The following is a 22,050-nucleotide window of genomic DNA, read 5'->3' on the forward strand; positions in this document are numbered from 1 at the left end:
ATATATATATATTTATAAATTTGCCCCCTTCTCTTACAGTTTACAAAATGAAGAATGGCCTCTTCCAGTTTTAGATGTCTGAGGCCTTTTATAGTAAACTTAATGGCTAACATGAGTTTCAACTTGGATGATGAAAATAAATCAGAGAAGGGAAAAAATGGAGGGCCTGCTTAATGAAGAGTAAAAAGATGGAGATTTTTCTACTTAGGGAAATAGAAGATATAATAGAATGAAAATGCTTATAGACAGAATGGACTAAGCAAAATAGTTTTGGGGGGAGAAGGACCTGGGAGGCGAGACACACCAAATCCTTGACTAGTAGGAAAAGATGTGCTATAAATAACGTAAATGCACTCAAAGGCTAGCCAGCCTATATTATAAGCACTGACTATATACAAGGCACATTACATGTATGATGTTCCCAATCCCTGCATGTGGGGCAGACACTACTACTGCCCCTTCGTATTCAGATGAGGCTGGGAAAGAGCAATCAAAGACATAAAGCTAGTGAGCAATCTGAGTCCAGAATCTGTGTTCTGCTCTGATGTTGAACAAACTTTGGCAGCACACAGTTACAGATGACTACTGTGAATATCTGGACTACATGTAAAGACTAGCTTGATGTTAAACAGCCTAAATAGTCTCCTACTTAAAAAAAAAAAGACATCAGGGGCCAACACTGACCATGGTAAATAGATCAAATAGGCCATTAGCCTTTCACAGTAAAATGATTTCCATTTTGCTGTCAAAACTTAGGAACTCTAAAATGACATTTCAGTAAGTATTTCACAGTTATTAAAAATAAAGGGAACATGACTTGGAAAGTGGTAGAACCTTAATGTCTTAATGACTCCTAATTAGATAATGGATCTCGAAGTAGCTACCTCTTTAATCCAATGGCGGTACTCATTAACACCAAACGTTTTTTTCATCCAAAGTCCATAAATATAGCCTGAAATCCCCTTCAGCACCCACTCATCAGACCTAAACAAAAAGATAAAATATTAACGTCTTTTAATCAAAAAATTCTTTAGATAAAGTCAAACAAGATAATGGGGATATGTTCGCTGGCTTTCCTAAAGCACAATGCCGTTATTGACAAATGATTTGCTTCCCCCACTACCTCTGGCCAAGCTGACCAGCTCTACTTTCTTCTTCCCATCTGCTTTCCCTTTCCTAACTTTCAAGTTCTATTTTGTGTATAACTTACCCATGTGTGTGCTCTGCTTCGGCAGTGCTGCTTCCCTCTTGTTCACACTCTCTGCCTCTAAGGAAGTACTTGCTCACACCCAAGATTACTGCTCAATTTGAAAAACCCACTTCTACTACTGCTGACCCTATGTATGATTCCTAAAGTTTATTCACTTCATCTATTTTCAGTTTCTCAAGAAGACCGGTAATTAATACTGTTCAAACATCTATTCATTTAATGAAATGTTTGCCTACTATGTTCCAGTTATTACTATGAAACCATGCATAATTTTAGAATAATTACTAATTAGTGGCTTACTCTCACCTTTCTCTAATCTAGCAAAAGAAACCAAGATTTACATACTATATATAGCACAAAAAGTCCACAGCTACAATGTATAATTGTACGGGAGCTTCATGTATTTCTTCAAATTCATCTAAGTTCATCAAAAAGAACATTCAAAAATGGTTTTACTTTTCATTTTTTTCCAGTAAACTGGTAAAAAGCTAAGCATGGCAGGAATATCCTCCATTATTACAGCCTTGTAGAGGGTTTGCAGGGAGCAGTTGGGAGTTTTGAATCGATGACCTTGTGGCTAGCAGTCTGTTGCTTATCCTATTGCACCATACCAGGACTCTGTCACTACCATGTTGCTGTTATTGTTAAGTGCCATGGAGTCAGTTCTGACTCATAGCAACCCTGTACATAGGATATCCTTTCTGAAGAACAGCTGGTAGATTTAAACCACCGACCTTGTGACTAGCAGTTCAGTGCATATCCACTACTGTTCTTGCTGTTAAGTGCCATCGAGTCAGTTCTAACTCACAGTGACCACTACTATAGAAGACTATTACTTTGCCTTGAATATTACCAACTGTTGTGAATGCATAAGCATTCTCAGTGTAGCTTTCCAGTTCAATTTCATATATCTATAATATTCCTTTAGTTCTTTAGGATATTATTGCTATTAAAATGTTTATTTCCTTTTTTTTTTTTTTTTTAAACTGCCTTTCCCGTAATCCAAATTAACACGTCTACTTCCATCTTCCTATAATTGCAGCTTGTACTGATTTCCTAAACAAAACATTGGAATGAAATTTATATCACCTTTCTTTAAATAAATACAAAATCGTGTCTTTTAAATGAACTATTTGCTTGGGTAGTAGGGGTACCAGTTAGACTGCTAACCACAAGGTCAGTAGCTCAAATATACCAGCCAGGACTTCCGGTTTTGGAGGCTGGACAAGCAGAGCCAAGTAGGACGGGCTCTGTGGGGGAGATGCCAAAAATCCAAAGAAGGGCTTTTACGGAGCTGCTCCAGAGCTCTGGATCTAGTATAAGGTGCAGGACGTCAGTTTCCTGCACCCACCAGTGGAGAAAAATCACAGCATAAAGGAAAATACTGCGATTCCAGAATCAATTAGGACTCGGGACTCTGCCTGCGGAGCACTCCCGCCCAGGCTACATTCAGAGGGCAGGGCCACAGCCAGACCGACACAGTAAAACCCACACAGTGACATTTGAAAAAAGAGGAACGGGGGATTCCATACATTTTATCCTCCTCTTCCCTGTCGTGCCCTCTCTGCCCAGCCTGGCCACCTTCAGATGGGTGGGCGTGCACCCCCAAAGGGGTCCAGCATTGAGCTCATAGTTTTCCCACGGCACAGACAGGAGGATCCCCATTGGTCCCATGGACTGACCCTTTGACACCTGCTTACGACATCTGACTCTGGGACCCAGCTCTAAAGTTGACCGGGGCGGGGCGCTTTACTCCTGCCACTGGGCAGACAGCTACGGTTTATTTTTGTTTTGGAGTGGTGGTTTTTGTCTCTGCTTTTGTATCGCTTCTGTTTTTGACCCTTTTGATCCTTTTTTCCTGGGGGAGGGAGCTTTTTCTCCATATATTACCCAAGAAGAGACAGCAACTGTGGCCATATAACCAAGCTACAAACATACCCCATAATATCTCACCAATGCCAGCTGCTAGACACTCAGCAAGCCAAACAACACAGCAACATACGTTCATTTAAGCATTAAAAACCCATATAACTACTGGAAATGACCAAGAAACCACAACAAAAGATCTCAAAACATGTCCAAAAACAGAAAAAAGTAACTGAGATAAATGAGCTGGAGGCAGACACAGTATTTCCAGTAGATGAAGAGCAAGTTTTGGACTTGCCTGAGAAAGAAATCAGAAGAATGAAATGGAAACAAATTCAAATGCTCCAAAAAAGGGGTGGAGGAAAATAAGGAAGAAGCCAGGAAAGCGTTACAGGAGCAATCAAACAAGAGAGATACAGCATTAGAAACAATTCAAAACCTGCAAAAAGAGGTCCAGATAATTAATAATAAAATATCAGAAATAGACAATACACTGAAAGGGCAAAAGAGTAGACTTGAAGAGATGGAAGCCAGAACCAGCGAGCTGGAAGAAGAATCTCTCAAATCTACCAGCCATTCTGTGAGAGAAAAATGAGGCTTTCTGCTCCTGCAAAAGATTTATAGCCTTGGAAACCCATACAGGGCATTATGAGTTGAAACTGACTCTATGGTACATGCCCACCATCACCGTTAATATTAAGGCAATGGTCAGCTGATATTGCAATAAAAGAAAATGAAAACAAACTTTCCAGAATTTTTTTCTTAGTTTCTATAAACTTTGAAATTACTCACCAAGACATTCTGGATATGAAACAACCAAAAAACTGCTGAGCCAAGGACTGTGCTAAACACCTTCTAGTCAAAGGGGTCTCGTCTATAATTAGGGCACTGTGCAAAAGATTTGTACTGGAATATAAAAGAAGGGAAAGGCAGTTATAACCAAGACATAAACAACTGCTCATTTAACATAATTATGCTCTTAAAAATAATGCAACCTAAGTTAGCTATAAAAGAAAGAAACTAGGCTATTCCTCCAAAGAGTAATCTCATCTTTTCAAAATTTAGCTGAAATCAGTTATATATATATATATATAAATTATATAATAGGAAAGCATCCATGTAAAAACTTAAATGATTTTTCATAAATACATAAACAGAAAAAAAAGAAACATTCTGAATAATAATATCAGTTAATTCTGAGTGAAGAAAAGAGTCATTTGGGGTTATTTAAGAAAAATCTTTTAAAATGATTTTATACATTTAATGTTAAAAAAGAATCTTTTAACAATTATTTTATAAAGCCCATCAAACCTAAATTTTAAAAAACAAGTTCAAAGTGCAACTTGAAACTGATCACAAAATAAATACTGACTCTACGTCATCACCATAACACAGTCATTGCACATGTAAAGGCAGCCCAACCTAAAAATGCTCATGGAAGCATAAGCAGCTACTTCAACGTAAGCTTCATCAATGAACACAGTCTTAAAGCAGGAGTATGGGTATCGACATGTAAGAATCTCCTCATAAAACTCAAAGACCTCATGGAGATAGGACGTGGTATGCTTCAGCAATGGAAGAAGTTGGGGCAAACAAAAATGAGTAACCTGAAAAATAAAAAGGAGGGAAAATGATCATCTAAAATGAAGAGTTAATGTTAGTATTTTAAAGTTAATACCTCAATTAAAAATGTTCATTTTTTTAAAAAACAACTTTCATGATTTAAAAAAAAATTATGTTGTAAAATTAGTGATTATTTTTACTGACCATGTTAACAAAATATTCATTGTACTTAAAAAAATTATGGACTATAAGCCTATAAAATGCCTAGATCTACTGTAAATACAACTTTAGTTTAAGATTTAAATTTTTTCTACATATACATAACAAAAAACATTTAATAGTTTTTATTCAAAAATATCTAACTTATTACTGAGTATGCACATACCATACTACTACCTTAATAATTGTTAAATTATCTTCACTGAATATAAAGAACATTTACTATAGTTCTCCTCTAATAATTACATCCCAGAAGCTGTGGGGAAGCTGATCAATAAAAAATGTCTAGAATAGACCTGGTAATTCTGGTTTTCCTACCAGGCTACATCTCACCTGGTTAAGGGTTGGCTTACTAACCGAAAGGTCTGAACTGAGCAGCCACTCCCTGGGAGAAAGATGAGGCAGTCTACTTCTATCAAGATTTATACCCTTGGAAACCCTACAGGGCCCTACACAGTCACTATGAGTCAAAATAGACTTAAACGGGGTGGGTCCAGTTTTTGATCTGGTCTCACAATACGCTTCTGTGTCAAATAAATAGCACTGACCATGACAGAGTTCCCTCTAATGACAATGACCCAGCCAGGTTTCCCTCAGGACACTGACTCTAACAACAATGACCCAGCCAGGTTTCCCTCAGGACACTGACTCTAACAACAAAGACCCTGCCAGGTTTCCCTCAGGACACTGACTCTGAGCTACACCTTTTGGGTTGGACAAGACAGACAGGTTAAGAAGAGAAACGAGGACATTCAAGTCAAGTCAAAGGCAGGAGAAAGTAAGGTATGACCAGAAAAATTAAGTACATGATTCTGAGTTGGGAAAAGACTAGAAAGGAAAATTAGGATGAAATTCTAGAACTTGAGTAACAATCAAAATGATCCTTCTGGAGCGTTATGAAATGAAGAGGAACGAGGCCACTGTAGTGGTGGGGGGTGTATGTCTGTGACTTAGTAATGGTCAGGGTCCAAAGAGCATCATGGTTAATACGCCTCTTCGTACACAAACAAAACATAAAATGCTGTTCATCCAAAAGAGGACTCACATTTAGAGAAAACGGTACACCTGTCAACCTATGGCTAACCTTGTCACAATGACTGCCTGAGATGGTCAGAGGGTAGGTCACGGGCCATGCTCTGCTGTTATTTACCTTGCTTCCATCCAACAGCTCAAGAGAGGGAAAAACTCTTACACAAAACAAAGTAGGTCTAAAACCCATATCCACTGCCACCAAGTCACTTCTGACTCCCAGCATCCCCGGAGAACAGAGAACTGCTCCGCAGGTTCCAAGGCGGTAATCTCTACAGGATCAGACTGCTACAGCTTTTCCTCATGGAGCGTGCAGCTAGCAGCTGAGTACTTCAACCAGTGTGCCAATAGGGTTCCTTAGCACAAAGTACATACTAATTAACAAATAGTGTGGTTTTCAAAAGATTCATTTATCAAAAGTGTTGTCAGTGACTATACTTTAAGAGAGTCCGTTTTAGGAAAGCCAAAAATAAACCATTCACAAAACTTCATGGATCCTTTTCATGAATGATTTTATCAATCTTGTGAATTTCAGGAAAGGGGAGACAGAGAAATTTACAGATAGTCTTTTCATACCTGGTTCTCCTCAGCTTTTTGTTCACAGAACTACAAGAAATGTTACTGAGATACATATGGTCACAACAGAATTTTTTCAATAAAAATGATTAAGTTGAAAATATACAAGTGCAACAAACAATAAGTACACAACCATTCAAATGTTATTTTATATATGTATAGAAGCTAAGAGTCAACAACCAATAAATCACTTTTTAACCAAAAAGCTGATACCTGGAAAAGTCTTAAAGTACTATTTGTCCTAAAAACTGACATGTGACTTGTGACAAGCTATGGAACGTGAGAAAACTGTAAAATGCTAAGTTAACCCTGAAGGAAACCTTCATGATTATGCTGATCAGAATCCAAGCCCTTCCTTAAGCTTTTCTTTTTTCCTCTCTATATGAAGGCGTGAGATTCAATTTCACTCATTCATCCTGAAATTGTGGCATTTTAAATTCCATAGATGGGAACTGAACATTCCTAAACAGATACCAAACAAGATGGCAATAATAAAGACAGAATGAGTAATCAAGACAGGCTTGACAATTTTTGTTAACGCCAAGCCCTCTGTTAAAAAAGGTCTGAAAATTTTTATTATGACAACATTTGAATTCAGAATTCACATCATTATATATACCAGCTAAAGAAATTTTTTCTAATGGTATTCTTCATAGTTAAATGAACAGTTAGGTAAGACTAAGAGGCTCATCAATATTTTCCCTTTCATTGGGAGTGGAAGAATGGGATGAGGGTGAGGGGGAAGAAGACACGACTTACTTCATGCATATATGGATCTACAAGTATTTCAAAAGGTCCAATGGCCAAGGAGATATTTGAGGCCGCTGTTGGAATGGTCAGCATATAGTGGAAGGTCTTCTTCCTCATATCATGGGTATACACAGTCTCCACCAGATCCCCACTGGAAACAGCCACCATTGCAGCGTCTACTGTAAATTCCAGCTTCCACGTACATAATTCAGAGTATGAATCAACACACGGAAACCAAAATCTACAGAAAAATTGACAGTAAAGGAAACACACTGCATCACCATTAAGTGGCTCTAATCTTCCTAAAAAATACAAAAGAAACTTCTACAATTTGACTACCAAAGCATTTCACTACGAAACTGGAATCGGATTTGTAAAAATCAATTTCCAAATGTTAATTAGCAATATTAAGAAAACAGATACATGACACTTCCAGTTCAAACTCGAAACTTTCAATTTAAAATAATTTCAAGTTGCACCTTCACATAAATTAATTTATATTGTGTTCGTCTACAGAAATGAAAGCAGTTTATAATCAAGCTTTATCAAACATAATATTCCTTTCAAGCATATTAATACACTTATAGAAATTCAGAGTGCTGGCAAAGCCAGATATAATATTTCTACTCAATTCTCTTTTAATTCAGGTTAGAGCTTACCTGAAGTTTTATTTTGTATGTGCCAGAGTTTGTATTTAGTAATGAAATACAAAGAAATACAAGATATCATCCCTGCCTTAGAGGTGTTAAGAGTCTGAAGAAAGCACACAATTTATAAAATATTTCAAAAACACATGGAAGACTAAGAGGCGAGACTAGATTAAAAAAAAGTGTAAACTCTTCTTTTAAGAAGAATAGCTGAGAGATGAAAGGTTAAGAATCAGCGAAAAGGAGTCGGGATGTGTGAGAAATGCCTCCAGGAAAACTGTCTTCTTTGCCATGAGACCAGAAGAACTGGATGGTGCCCAGAGACCATTATGAAACATCTTGACTAAAGATTCGATAGAAGAAGCTTGATCAAAAGGAAAATAGAAAATTTCAAATTCTCATAGATTCTTAAACACCTTCCTGTGCGTGAACCACTGAAACTACTGCCTTGAGATAACATTCAGACCTCTGGCTTTAAGAAGACTTCCAGCATTATTTTTGATTGCAGATGAGACGGCTGCATGACACAGAGAATGGAATGAAGGTCACTGACTTAAATGTAGCAAGTTTTGAACTGGTGTGTTTTGCTGTGCATATTCTTAACAAAAAATTAAAGGAAAAAAATGCCATGAACTATAGACCTATGTGCAATTTTCTGCATGTTTTACTTCAATATAGTTTTTGAAAATCAAATGAGATGATTACCTTAGAACAGACGACGTAGAAATCAACACTGGGTAAGGGGAAAGAGGACAGAGGAAACCGGAAAATACGGGAAAGTACAAATAACTAGTGAACTTGGTTCAGAAGAGGAGGCAGAGGTTTGCATGATTACACTAGAATTTCTCAATTGACACACAATGTAAGTACACTTCTCTAGAACAAATGCAATGGAAACATGAAACTCACTGAAACATGTAAGACTTGATAACCTACCTTGTGGAATTTTGATACCCACAAGAGAAAACATGAGCACCTCTCTCAGCCATGCTGCCCTCTACATTGGGCACCACAAAATGAAGACCTCCTTTTGGCTGATCCAAAGAGAAATTGATGTGTATTTTCAGGACCTTTAACTCTGTAGCAAGCACATACACATAAACATTGACACATAAATACATGATAAATACAAATAACCCACCCACTGCCACTGAGTCAATGCTACCTTATAGGGACAATAAAGAGGCTTTCCTTCCGAGACTACAAATCTTCACAGGAGCAGATAGCCTTGTTTTTCTAAGTTAAGTAACAGTGGTTGCTAAGAAGCTCTGGTACCGTAGTGGTTACAAAGCAGGCTGCTACCCTCAAGGTCAAGGAACTCTGGTAGCGTAGTGATTACGAATCGGGCTGAGAACCTTAAGGTCAGCGGTTCGAAACTATCAGCTGCTCCGCGGGAGAAAGATCAGGCTTTCTACTCCCGTAAAGATTTACACCCTCGGAAACCCTGTACAGGGTCGCTATGGGTCGAAACCGACTTAACGGCACGTAACAACAACAACAACAACAACCCTCAAGGTCGGCAGTTCGAAACTACCAGCTGTTCCACAGGACAAAGATGAGGCTTTCTGCTCCCATAAAGATTTGCAGCCTCGGAAACCCTGTACAGGGTCACTATGAGTCGGAACCTACTCCACGGTACTTAACAACAACAACAACAGTAGTCACTACATGTTTACCAAGAGCAAACACTTACACTGAACATGAAATGGGACTCCAGAGCCGTTTGACATGAAAAGCCCATGATCTATACCTTACTAGGCTTTCACCATTCGCACCACCTGCATCTGCTTTTCTCATACAACTTGAGGTGATTTTACTGTCACATCAATACTGGCTTGGTACTTTACCATCAACATGTTTCCACAGCTCTGAGGGAACTTTAATGCAGAGTTCTCCATTTCCCGCATCGGGATCTACAGCAGTAACTGCAGCCGCATAGGCGTTAGAAAAATAATTTAGATTTCTCCTGGAAATAAAAAAATGGCCAAGTTTTAGTTAAGGTACGACATCTATTTCACCAAAGCAAGCATTTTCTTAAATATTCCTTGACACTATTTGTTAATAAGCATTACAGGTTATGAACATCCAATAATGGACAACTCCTACTTGTCTTTTAATGTTAAGTAAATTTGCCCTCATTCTGAAATGACTGAACCCATTCCTCCCCTGGCAATAAATCCATTACAATCATTTTCATTTACTACAAGTACAGCTTTGAAAATCAATGAAAAGGCTCTGCACCTTTTCTTACATTAAAGTAAGGATGCATATGAAACGTATATTTCATTGTATAGAAGTCTCACTGTGCTAAAAGACAGTTGGTTTTAATCAATTCAACAAAGCCTAACAACATAAATTACTGCTGTTGTTAGGTGCCAACAAATCGGTGCCAACTCATAGCAACCCTATGTACAACAGAACGAAACACTGTCCGGTCCTCAGCCAACCTCACTATTGTTGCCATGCTTGAGTCCACTGAGGCTGCCACTTTGCCAATCTCACTAGTGGTCTTCCTCTTTTTCTCTGACCCTCCACCTTACCAAACATGCTATCCTTCTTCAGCGACTGGTCCCTCCTGACAAAATGTCCAAAGTATGAGGGATGAAGTTTGGCTATCTTGGCCTCCAAGGAGCACTCTGGTTGCACTTCTTCCAACACAGATCTGTTGGTTCTTTTGGCAGCCCATCGTACTTTCAATATTCTCCTCCAACACCATAACTCAAAAGCATCAATTCTTCTATGGTCTTCCTTATTCACTGCCCAGCTTTTGCATGCATATGAGATTATTGAAAATACCATGGTGTGGGTCAGGCGCACCTTAGTCCTCAACCTGACATTTTAGCTCTTGAACACTTGGTCTTGTGCAGCAGATTTGCCTAATGCAATACATCGTTTGATTTCTTGACTGCTGTTTCCATGAGTGTTGATGGTTGATCCAAGAAGAATGAAGTACTGGACAACTTCAATCTTTTCTCCATTGATAAGACTATTGTTTAGTGGTGACGATTTTGGTTTTTTTTATATTGAGATGCAATGCATACCAAAGGCTGTAGTCTTTGATCTTCATCAGTAAGTATTTTAAATCCTCTTCACTTTCAGCAAGCAAGGTTTTATCATCTGCATATTGCAGGCTGTTAATGAGTCTCCCTCTAATGTCAATGTCATGTTTTCCTTCATATAACTCAGCTTTTTGGATTATTTGCTCACCCGTCACACACCTTTCCTAAATGTAAACCTTTCAGTGTTCCCATGTTCTATTCGAACAACTGCCTCTCGGTCCATGTACAAATTCCTCATGAGCACAATTAAGTGTTCCGGAATACTCATACGTCACAATATTGTCCACAACTTGTCATGATCCACACAATCGAAAGCCTTTGCATAGTCAATAAAGCACAGGTAAACATCTTTCTGGTATTCTCTGCTTTCAGCCAAGATCCATCAGACATCAACAATGATATCCCTTGATCCGTGTCCTCTTCTGAATCTGTCTTTAACCTCTACAAGTTCTTTGTCAATGTTGCTTGCACTCGTTTCTGTATTTTACCTTGAGTATAAGTTTACTCGCATGGGAGATCAAAGAGATTGTCCGATGAGTTCCACGGCCTGTTGGGCGATAGGAATGCAAAGGTTGGAAAAAAAGAGGAAGGATCAGTAGCTGGAAAATATGGCCTTGGTGATAGAAATGATGCTGGAGATTACATGATAGAATTCTGCAAAACCAATGTTTTATTCATCCTAAGAAATGACTACACACATGGACCTTGCCAGATGGACTACACAGAAATCAGATTGACTATATCTGTGGAAAGATACGGTGGAAAAGCTCCATATCATCAGCCAAAACAAAGCAGGGACAGACTGTGGAACAGACCATGAATTGCTCATATGCAAATTCAGACTGAAGCCGAAGAAAATGCACACACACAAAAAAAATCCATGAGAGCCAAAATACAACCTTGAATATATCCCACCTGAATTTAGAGATCATCTGAAGAACAGATTTCATACCTTAAACAAATACTAATGACCAAAGACCAGAAGAGTTGTGAGATGACATCAAGAACATCATACAGGAAGAAAGCAAATCATTAAGACAAGAAAGAAGCAAAAGATCAAAATGGACGTCAGAAGAGACTCTGAAACTTGCTCTCCAGCGTACAGATGCTAAAGCACGTTGAAGAAATGAGGAGGTACAGAGCTGAAAAGAAAATTTCAAAGGTCAGCTTGAGAAGACAAAGTCAAATATTATAACAAAATGTGCAAAGATCTGGAGTTAGGAAACCAAAAGGGCAGAACACGCTCAGCATTTCTCAGGCTGAGAGAACTGAGGAAAAAATTCAAGCTTAAGCTTTCATTACTGAAGGATTCTCTGGGAAAATTACTGAACGATGCAGGAAACATCAAAAGAAGATGGAAGTAAAGTTGATGTTCTCCCATGTAAACTATTACTCAATTCACAATAAAATCTTTTAAAACAAAAAAGATACAACAAATACATAGAGTCACTGTACCAAAAGGAATTGGCTAATGTTCAACCATTTCAAGAGGTAGCATATGATCAAGAGACAATGATACTTAAGGAAAAAGCCCAATGTGCATTGAAGGAATTGGCAAAGAACAGGCACCAGGAACTGATGGGATATAAAATTAAAAATTTTCAACAAAATGAGGTGGCACTGGAGGCACTCACTCATCTATGCTAAGAAATTTGGAAGACAACTATCTAGCCAACTGATTGGAAGAGATCCGTATTCGTGCCCAGTGCAAAGAGAGGTAACCCAGCGGAATGCGGCAATCATGGGAAATGACTGTAGACAAAGGAAAAACACTGGTTCTGCTGCAATGCAAGTGTGGATTAACTCAGGTAGGAAGAATTGTATCAATTTCTAGGACTGCCAAATATAAGAAATAGTGTTTTTATGCAAATCATCCACACACTTGCATTTGTTTCCTATGCTCATTCTATGCATGTGTGTTATTTACATGGGAACAGTATACACAAAAATGAGGCAATGCGAAAACCAGAGCATAAGTTTCACGTTAGGAAGGGTATTGATATGCTATAATCTGGAGAAGGGTGGTGGCTCCATACAACAAGCACTGGACTGCCAACCACAAGGTTCATGGTTCGAGCCCGCCAGCTGCTCCACAGGAGAAACATGAGGCTTTTTGCTCCCACTGAGCTCTGGTAGCATAGTGGTTACAAATTGGGCTGCGAACCTCAGGGTCTGCAGTTCAAAACTACCAGCTGTTCCGCGGGACAAAGATGAGGCTGTCTGCTCTAGTAATGTTTTACAGCCTTGGAAACCCTGTACAGGGTCACTATGAGTTGGAACCGACTCCATGGCACATAACAACAACAACAAGATTTAAAAACTTTGGAAACCCTAAACAGGGTCACTTTGAGTCAGAAATGACTCCAAGGCGCTTAACAATAATAAACAATCTGAAGAAGAGAAAACTGGGGGAAACAGTATCTACTTGTTGAGAATAAACTGGTGAGCACTATACCAAGACAGGAGTCCTGGTGTGGCACTGTAGGCTAATGCACCAGACTGCAAAGTCGTTTGAACTGCAAGGTTAGTGGTTCAAGCTCACCAGCCGCTCCTTGGAAACCCTATACAGAGTCGCTATGGGTCAGAATTGACTCAATGGCACTTAACAACAACAAACCAAGACAGCTCGTTAATAATGTTCTAGCATTTAGAACTAGCAAAAGATGTACATTAAAATATACTGAGCTCTCCAGAGTTGAAAGAATTCATGCACAATGTGGGATATTATGGGAAAAAATCTGTTTTATACAAAATAAACGTTAATGTTCCTCCAACTCTGCTGCTGCCGGTTACCTAGGGGTCGATTCCAACTCATGATGGAAACTCCAAGTTTGCAAAGTCCCAAGCAGCGGCAATACTAAGACACCAGCAGTGAGACAGTATGAGGACGTTCAACTAGAAAAGTTGAACCACAGGCGCGCTGATAGTCCTGTGGGATAAATGCTGGCCTGCTAACCACAAGATCAGCAATTCAAATCCTCCAGCCACTCCACCGAAGAAACATGAGACTGTCTTCTCCCAAAAAATTTCGTCTCAGTAACTCTATACAGGGTCACTCTTAGTAGGGGTCAGCTCAAAGGCAGTGGGTTTAGTTTGGGTTTTATTACGTGATAGCAATAAACTAACAAAATTTAAAAGCCGTTGTGTCAAAGTCTGCATTACAATTTGCTGTTGTTGTTAAACTGCTGTCAAGTCGGTTCTGACTCACAGGGAATCTGTATAAAGTTTCCAAAGAGCAGTTGGTCGGTCTGAACTGCCAAACCTGTGATTGGAAATCCAGTAGTAATCCTACAGTCCCACAACAGGAATCTGCATTAAAACACAGGACCTAGAAAAATCTTTGAAACAAATACCTGTTGTTGTTTTTTTTTCTTTTTAAACTACAAATTGTAGAATGTCATCAAGGATGTACATGAAGAAACCAAATGGTTATTAAAAAGATAATGAAGAAAAGACCAAATGGATGCCAGAAGAAACTCTGTTGTTGTCAGTTACCCAGGGGCCAATTTCAACTCATGGAGACTCCCAGTTTGCAAAGTCCCAAGCAGCAATATTCAAACACCTGCCAGTGAGACAGGATGAGTAAGTTAACTAGAAAAGCACCTGTTAAGTTGCTGTTAAACATAGACTAGTTAAAATAAATGGAAGAAATGATGATGTAAAAGAACTGCAAAAATTTCAAAAGACACCTCAAGAAAACATGTATTTTAATACGACATGCAAAGACCTGGAGTCAAAAAACAAAAGGGGAAGAACACACAGCATTTATCAAGCTAAAAGAATTGAAGAAAACATTTAAGATGAGTTTTTGAATTATCTTCAGCAAAATTTTGCCTGTGTATGATATTAATGATACTGTTGGATGACTTTCACATTCTGATGGATCACCTTGCTTTGCAATGGGCACAAACATGGATCTCCTCCAATTGGTTGGCCAAGTAGAGGTCTTCAAATTACTTAGCATAGACAAATGCGAACCTTGCACGTCGCATCCTTTGTTGAAACCTCTCAAGTGACATTCCGTCAATTCCCAGACCCTTGTTTTTCTCCAATGCCTTCAGTGTAGGTTGGACGTCTTCCTTCAATAACACAGGTTCTTGCTGATACACTTGCTACCTCTTGAAATGATTAAATGTCAGCAAATTGTTCTTGGTACAATGACTGCATGTTATTTCCATCTTTTGAATTCGTTAATATTGCAACTCAAGTCACTATGAGTCAGAACCAACTCAATGGCACCTAGAGACATCAACAGCCTCAAAACACAAGCAATCAGAGAAATGATATAATTCAATACCGTCAAAGCTTTGCAATAATAAGTGTCTTCAAATGTAGTTGATGATATTTACATTAGTACAAAACTTAGTGGGGCACTATTAAGTAAAGTATTAAGAATGATTAAGAATGGTAAATAATTCTACAAAGGGGCAAAAAAGTTCGTGGAAAATTTTCATTTTATTTTAATATCATGGATATTACATGACTATAAAAAAGGGTAAAAGCAAAGCCTACATGCATGCAAAATTAAAACACATAAGTGCAAAAAGTAGAACTGATCAGAACCATGTATACTTAATGATAAAATTGGTGCAATACTTATTTAAAGTGAAGATAGATGAGACTTATTTTTATAGGCATTTTAAAGCAGTCTCTAATCTACAGATTAGGATGGCCATATAACAAATTGAAAATTACTTCTAATGTTTATGAAATAAATATTTTTTAAAGTAAAGAAATGGCTAAGAAAATGTATTAAAAATTCTCAGATAGCGCTTTTTAAAAACTGTACTTTGAAAAAGGCAAATGTACTGATCTATCATATTGGAAACGGCTAGTAAAATCTCTTCAACAGAAGAGATTCAACAATTAGGAGAAAGAAAAAGCATGGAGTCCAGGACTCTAATAATACGAAGAGAAATCTTTTGAGAAAAATCAATCCAATCGTATGAGAAAAGCCTGTGAGGTCTATATGCTTTCTAACTGTGGAACTTACTGTTTGGATTCATTGTGACAAACTTCTAGTGTTGGATCATTATAAATAAAGGCAGCCTCCAAATCGTTGACTCTCACTCGGTATATTCTGCACTGTTTACTGTTCAACTTGATTCTATTCAAGTTTGCAACTGTGGGAAATATAGTCAGCTCCACAAATCCCTGGAAAGACAAGAGAAAAGCACCTTTATTATATTTAAGACTAGTATAGTTTAGAAAATATTTGATTTTGACTTTGTTGAACTCCAAAAACAGAATCCCAAGCAGATACACAGAATTGTTCTCCAACGATGTTTAGCTGTCCTGGGGACTAACTGGGAGTGAACTATGTATACTTTATCACCCTGGGTTCACATTCATAATCCATGAAAATGAAGTCATCTGCTATTAAATAGGTAAAAGAACTTACTCTTCTTCATTATAAGAATTTCTAGACAGACTAGCACCCAAACAGGGAAGAAGGACAAAATGGCATAAAGAGACTCAAAATGCGGAGGCTGGTTAGTAAAAAACCACCACACACACATACAAATGGGGGAGAAGAGAAAACGACACCACTAAAGCTAACTATGATGAGTGTCCGCCAAGGGAAGTAAATCATGACACATGAATGTCAAGGGATATGAGAGATACTCAAGCTAGTAAGAAAAATCTATTACTGCCTCCAGGAGCAGCGAATACTTCAAAGTGGTAGATGATTCCACATAAGCTAGCCCATAGGATGAGTTCTGGCACGGCACTGTAGGATAAGCACTCAACTATAAAGTTAGTTTGAATCTCAAGGTCTGCGATTCAAACTCAGCAGCTGCTCCTTGGAAACCCTATCAGGGTCGCTATGAGTTAGAACCAATTCAACAGCACTTACTAACGAGATCACAGGGGCCACATAGAGTTCTTACAACTTAGCTGGGTGGTATGCCATCTACCTGAACATCTAAGACAAGAGACAGTCAAGTGCCCCAATTGCACAAAACCCTCTTGTGTTGAATCAAATGGCAAAGACAGATTGATGAAACACAGACTATATGTCCAGTGATTTTATAATATCCTGAGTTGAAAACGGGTGTACTCAAAAGAAACTATGGGAGAACACGAAATAGCAATTACTTCAGAGGCTGTCACAGAAATATCCAAGATGAAATTTAGGTAGTACTGGATTATAACAATTATAATAGCTACTATTTTATGAGCACTTCAACCTGCAACATGCAGATGATACAACCAACCTTGCTTGCTGAAAGTGAAGAGGACTTAAAATATTTACTGATGAAGATCAAAGACCACAGCCTTCGGTATGGATTGCATCTCAATGTAAAGAAAACAAAAATCCTCACCACTGGACCAATAAACAATATTCTTATCAATGGAGAAAAGATTAAAGAGGTCTTTTGCCACTTTCACCTAATGCAATACGTCATTTTGACTGCTGCTTCTATGAGTGTTGATGGGTGAGCCAAGAAGAATGAAGTCCATGACAACTTCAAAGTGTTCAAGAGTTAAAATGTCAGTTTGAGGACTAATACCCAAGCCATGGTATTTTCAATAACGTCATATGCATGCAAAAGCTGGATAGTGAATAAGAAAAACTGTAGAAAAATTGATGCATTTGAATTATGGTGTTGGAGGAGGATACTGAAAATGCCATGGGCTGCCGAAAGAACCAAAAGATCTGTGCTGGAAAAAGTGCAGCCAGAGTGCTCCTTGGATGATTAGAGATAAGATCAAAGTATTTAGTATAATATTTGGCATATAATGTTGGTAAGTGTAGTTGTGTCCGTTCCAACCCATAGTGACATATTGTCAAGAGGGACCAGTCTCTGGAGAAGGATATCATGTTTGGTAAGGTGTAGGATCAGAAAAAAAAGAGAAAGACCCCCAGCGAGATGGACTGGCAAAGTGGCAGCATCAATGGGCTCAAGCGTAGCAACAATTGTGAAGTTGGCCCAGGACCGGGCAGTGTTTCGTTCTGTTGTGCACTGGGTCGCTATGAGTCAGTACCGACTTGATGGCACCTAACAACAACAACTATATGCCAAGGAGTCCTGGTGTGGCACTGTGGGTTAATGCACTGGACTGCAAAGTTGCTTTGAATCACAAGGTCGTTATTCAAGCTCACCAGCTGCCCCTCAGAAACCCTATACAGGGTCACTATGGGTCGGAACCGACTCAACTACATGCACACCAACACTATATACCAAATATTATACTAAATACTTTGATCTTATCTCTATAATCATCACAATTCTAAGAGACGTGTACTACTTCGCATTTTTTAAGTTAACAATCAAGTTAAGTCAACAATCAAGCCAAGATTATATTTGTTGTTGTTAAGTGCTGTTGAGTCAGCTGCAACTCATAGGGACCCTGTATAGTGTTTCCGAGGAGCAGCTGGTGGATTTGAACTGCTGACCTTGCAGTTCCAACCAATTTTGTGATCCAGTGCATTACCCTGCAGCACCACATCAGGGCTCCTAAGATTATATTGGTGGTGGTGGTGTTATGTGCCGTGGAGTCGGTTCCAACTCATAGCAACCCTTACAGGGTTTCTGAGGCTGTAAATCTTTAAAGGAGCAGAAATCCTCATCTTTCTCCTGCGGAACAGCTGGTAGTTTCGAACTGCTGACCATGAGATTAGCAACCTGATTTGTAACCACTATGCTACCAGAGATTATATTAGTAAATGAAAATTGGGATTCAAACCCATATCTAAATGACCCTAATGTTCATGCTTTTCCCACTATGCCACAATGTACAAGGCTTTTCAATAACTTGCATGATGTTTCTGGATAAAAGTCAGTCCAACTGCTCCAAAGTTCAGGGATTCCACTCTCTTCACCCCAACTCTCAAATAAAAGGGGAGCCTTCTTCTATACCCAGTCCAGACACTTCACTATATCCTCTCTTCTGTCAATATTCTTGACTTTCTGATACATGTACCTATCTTTTACTCCTATTTAAGAATGATTCTTCCACTGGTCCTCTGGTGTGAATGAAAGTAATCATACACTATAATGGCTGTTGATAGTTGATAAGTGCTGTCAAGTCGGTTCTGACTCACAGAGACCCTGTATAGGGTTGTGGTTCAAAGTGACCTTGCGGTCCAGTGCTTATCTTACCATGCCACATCAGGACTCCTAGAAGAGGTTAAATATTAGCAATTGATACATCTATGAGGGGGCTTCAGAAAATTGAGGAAAAAAATCCATTATTTTTCAATACCATTTCTCCACTTGTTGAAACCCCTCAGAAACAAAGGCGGAAGAGCGACTCAATTCAAACATCTTATCCAAAACTTTACTAAATAATGTCAGTTAGACCAAATTAGCCAAGAACTAGAAAACAAAATTGGCCTCTTGTTGTTAAGTGCCATGGAGTTGGTTCCAACTCATAGCAACTCTGTACAGGATTTCCAAGGAGCTGTGAGTGAGTTTGAACTACTGACCTTGCAGTCCAGCACATTAACCCACAGTGCCACGATAGGACTCTTAAAAACAGATTCGGAGTAAAAAATATTTTAAAGAGAAACTGAAGGAAAATTAAGTAGGTAGTTCAGTCTAGCAGAAAGGCAGTATATCTGGGAGTCAGACAAACCTCTATTCTAACTCTTCATTCTCCTTGAAAGACAGTAACCTGGAAAAAAACACTTTCTAAGTACTTTAGACAACTTTAGGCATGTTTCTACTTACAACCGTTGAGAATATACTTACCACAACAGACTTTCTCTGGAAGTTTATGTTGTTGATGCAAACCACTTGATGGGTTGTATATATATATCAGAAACATAAAGAAAAAAAGTCTATTATCAAGTGAAAGCATAATTCTATCCAAGTATGAAAAACGCCAAAATCACATTTAAATATTCCACATTAAAACCCCACAAACTGGGATAACTTGCTTGTTTTAAATCTAGCCACTACAATGTAAATCGATTTCTTTTGACCGAAATACAGTTTGGTGTTGTAAAAAGGTGGTTAATGAAACTGCAAACCCAGGAGAGCTGCTAAATAAAACTGTCACCGAAAACACTTCCACCCTACAAACCACCTCCACTAAGAACCCCTTAAGTCAATTTCAAGCAATGACAGATTCGAATTCAGGAAAACAAAACCAAAGAGTAAAGGGTAGAAGGACGAAACCGATTTAAAAAAATACTTATAATTTATATGGTCTTGGGCTTTCAAAGCCCTTGTCGCCCTTCTTCCTGTTCATCCGGGCGGGCTCTAAACCAGTCGGAGGCATGAAGCAGCCCCACCAAGCTGAGCTTCCGCGCTTCCCGGGGGGCGACCGGGCATTCCCGGGCTCGGAGACCTCGCCCCGCGGCCGACGCTCGCTTAGCGGCCAGCCCCACCGGGCCCCTTCCCTGCAGTCGAGGGTTCTGAGCAGTCTCCGCCGAAGCTGTACACCAAGATGCTCCTCTTATTAACTGCTCAGAGCAGCACAGCCCATGTTTCGTCCGCCACCTCTGACCTCAACGTCGCCGGAAGTGGTGGCGCATAAGGGGAGGGGCCCGGAAGTTTGTGTCGTGGGCGGGGCTTACGGGGTTTGTTGTTAAATGCTGTTGATTCGGTTCGACCCATACCGACTTTGTATAGGGTTTTCAGGAGACTAGTGAGCTTGAATTGCCGACCTTGCGGTTGAAACCGACTTTGCAGTCCAGCGCAGTAACCCATAGCGCCACACCGGCACTTAATCTCATGGGATTTGGGGAGGATTTTTTTGTTGGACTTGCAATACACACGAATGGTTAAGTGCCGGTTGGGCTCCTAGGGACCCAGTGCAGCTTTGTAGGAGCGACTGGTGGATTTGAACCTCCAGCCTTCTAGTGCTTATCTGTCACCAGGATGCGTCACATGAAGGGTGGGAGGAGATGATTTGTTCCAAGTTTAGGAAAATGGAGGCTAGTGTGTGAAGCAGCCAGGAAAGGAGGAAACATTATACCTAGAAGAATTAAGGCCGAGAGAAACTACACTAAGGATTTCGGAGATAGAGCTTGCCAGTAATGATGAGGGTAGAGGGGACTCTCTCAAAGCCAGGAGTGATGTACCTCAGGCTCAGTCAACACTCCATACCACCCCTAAGCCAGTGATTTCAAGTGTAAAATAGGCCATTAGAGTCCCAAACCAAACCCACTGAGTAACAACTGTCCTATAGGGTTTCCAGGGTTGTAAACCATAAGGAGGAGTCCTGGTGTGGCACTGAGTTAATGTGCTGGACTGCAGTCAGTGGTTCAAGCTCACCAGCTGTGCCTCAGAAGCCCTATACAGGGTCACTATGGGTTGGAACCGACTCGAAGGCACTTAACAACAACAACAACAATGGGTTGGAACTGACTTGGGCGGCACTTAACAATGCTGAATTAAGCTGAGTGTCTCATCTTCTCCAACAGGGCTGCCTGGTGAGTTCCAACTCCAGACCTTTTGGCAACAGAGCACTTTAACCATTGCAGCAACAGGGCTTCAGATTTAGAGTACACCCAGTCCACTCAATGAATTATTAAAACTCCAGAATCTTCACTGTTAAGTGCCATGCAGTCAGTCCCGACTCACAGTGACCCTGTATAGTGTTTCCAAGCAGCGACTGGTGAGTTTGAATCACCAACCTTGCAGCCCAGTGTTTATCCTATAGCACAATCCTCATTGGGCATTCGGTATTTTTTAAAATTTAAGTGCACAATCCCAGTGTGGAGCTGTAGAATAATGCACTGAACCCCAAGGTCGGTTTGAACCAAAAGGTCAGCTGCTCCTCAGAAATCATAGTGGTGACCCTGCAACAAAGGCCCTCACAACATTAAGCACATAATCCACATAAATGGGCGGTAACCACATTTACTGAAAAACAGGATAAACATTTTGAGGCCATTGTTTGTATTTCATGTACAAAATTTCAGTAACAGTTAAATCTTGGTTAATTGTGGATTGTTGCTTTTGTTAAATGCTTTGAGTGGGTTCCGACCCATAGCAACCCTGTATAGGGTTTCCAAGGAGTAGCTGGTGAGCTTGAACCACCAACCTTGCAGTTCAAACCAACTTTGCAGTCCCACGAATTAACCCACAGTGCCACACCAGGACTCCAATTATGGATTACCCATTAACATTTTTAAAACCTTGAACCAGATTTAACCCTGGCCTACACTCCTCAG

General features: G+C 39.5%; 1 protein-coding gene across 1 annotated transcript in view; it reads right to left on the reverse strand.

Moving 5' to 3' along the window:
- TAF2 (TAF2 RNA polymerase II, TATA box binding protein (TBP)-associated factor, 150kDa) overlaps positions 1-20,150 on the reverse strand; it is a 95,347-nt gene extending 75,197 nt beyond the window's left edge. Inside the window, exons 1-9 of the mRNA XM_006830830.1 lie at positions 20,068-20,150; positions 19,619-19,673; positions 15,913-16,073; positions 9,708-9,826; positions 8,797-8,938; positions 7,223-7,454; positions 4,499-4,683; positions 3,869-3,982; positions 885-984 (exon numbers count right to left, since the gene is read on the reverse strand). Of these exons, the coding sequence (XP_006830893.1) occupies positions 885-984; positions 3,869-3,982; positions 4,499-4,683; positions 7,223-7,454; positions 8,797-8,938; positions 9,708-9,826; positions 15,913-16,073; positions 19,619-19,673; positions 20,068-20,150 (1,191 nt within the window). The remainder of the gene's footprint in view (positions 1-884; positions 985-3,868; positions 3,983-4,498; positions 4,684-7,222; positions 7,455-8,796; positions 8,939-9,707; positions 9,827-15,912; positions 16,074-19,618; positions 19,674-20,067) is intronic.
- Positions 20,151-22,050: the final 1,900 nt, after the last annotated feature.

The sequence above is a fragment of the Chrysochloris asiatica genome, unplaced genomic scaffold (assembly GCF_000296735.1).
Source record: "Chrysochloris asiatica unplaced genomic scaffold, ChrAsi1.0 scaffold00001, whole genome shotgun sequence".
Taxonomy (NCBI): domain Eukaryota; kingdom Metazoa; phylum Chordata; class Mammalia; order Afrosoricida; family Chrysochloridae; genus Chrysochloris; species Chrysochloris asiatica.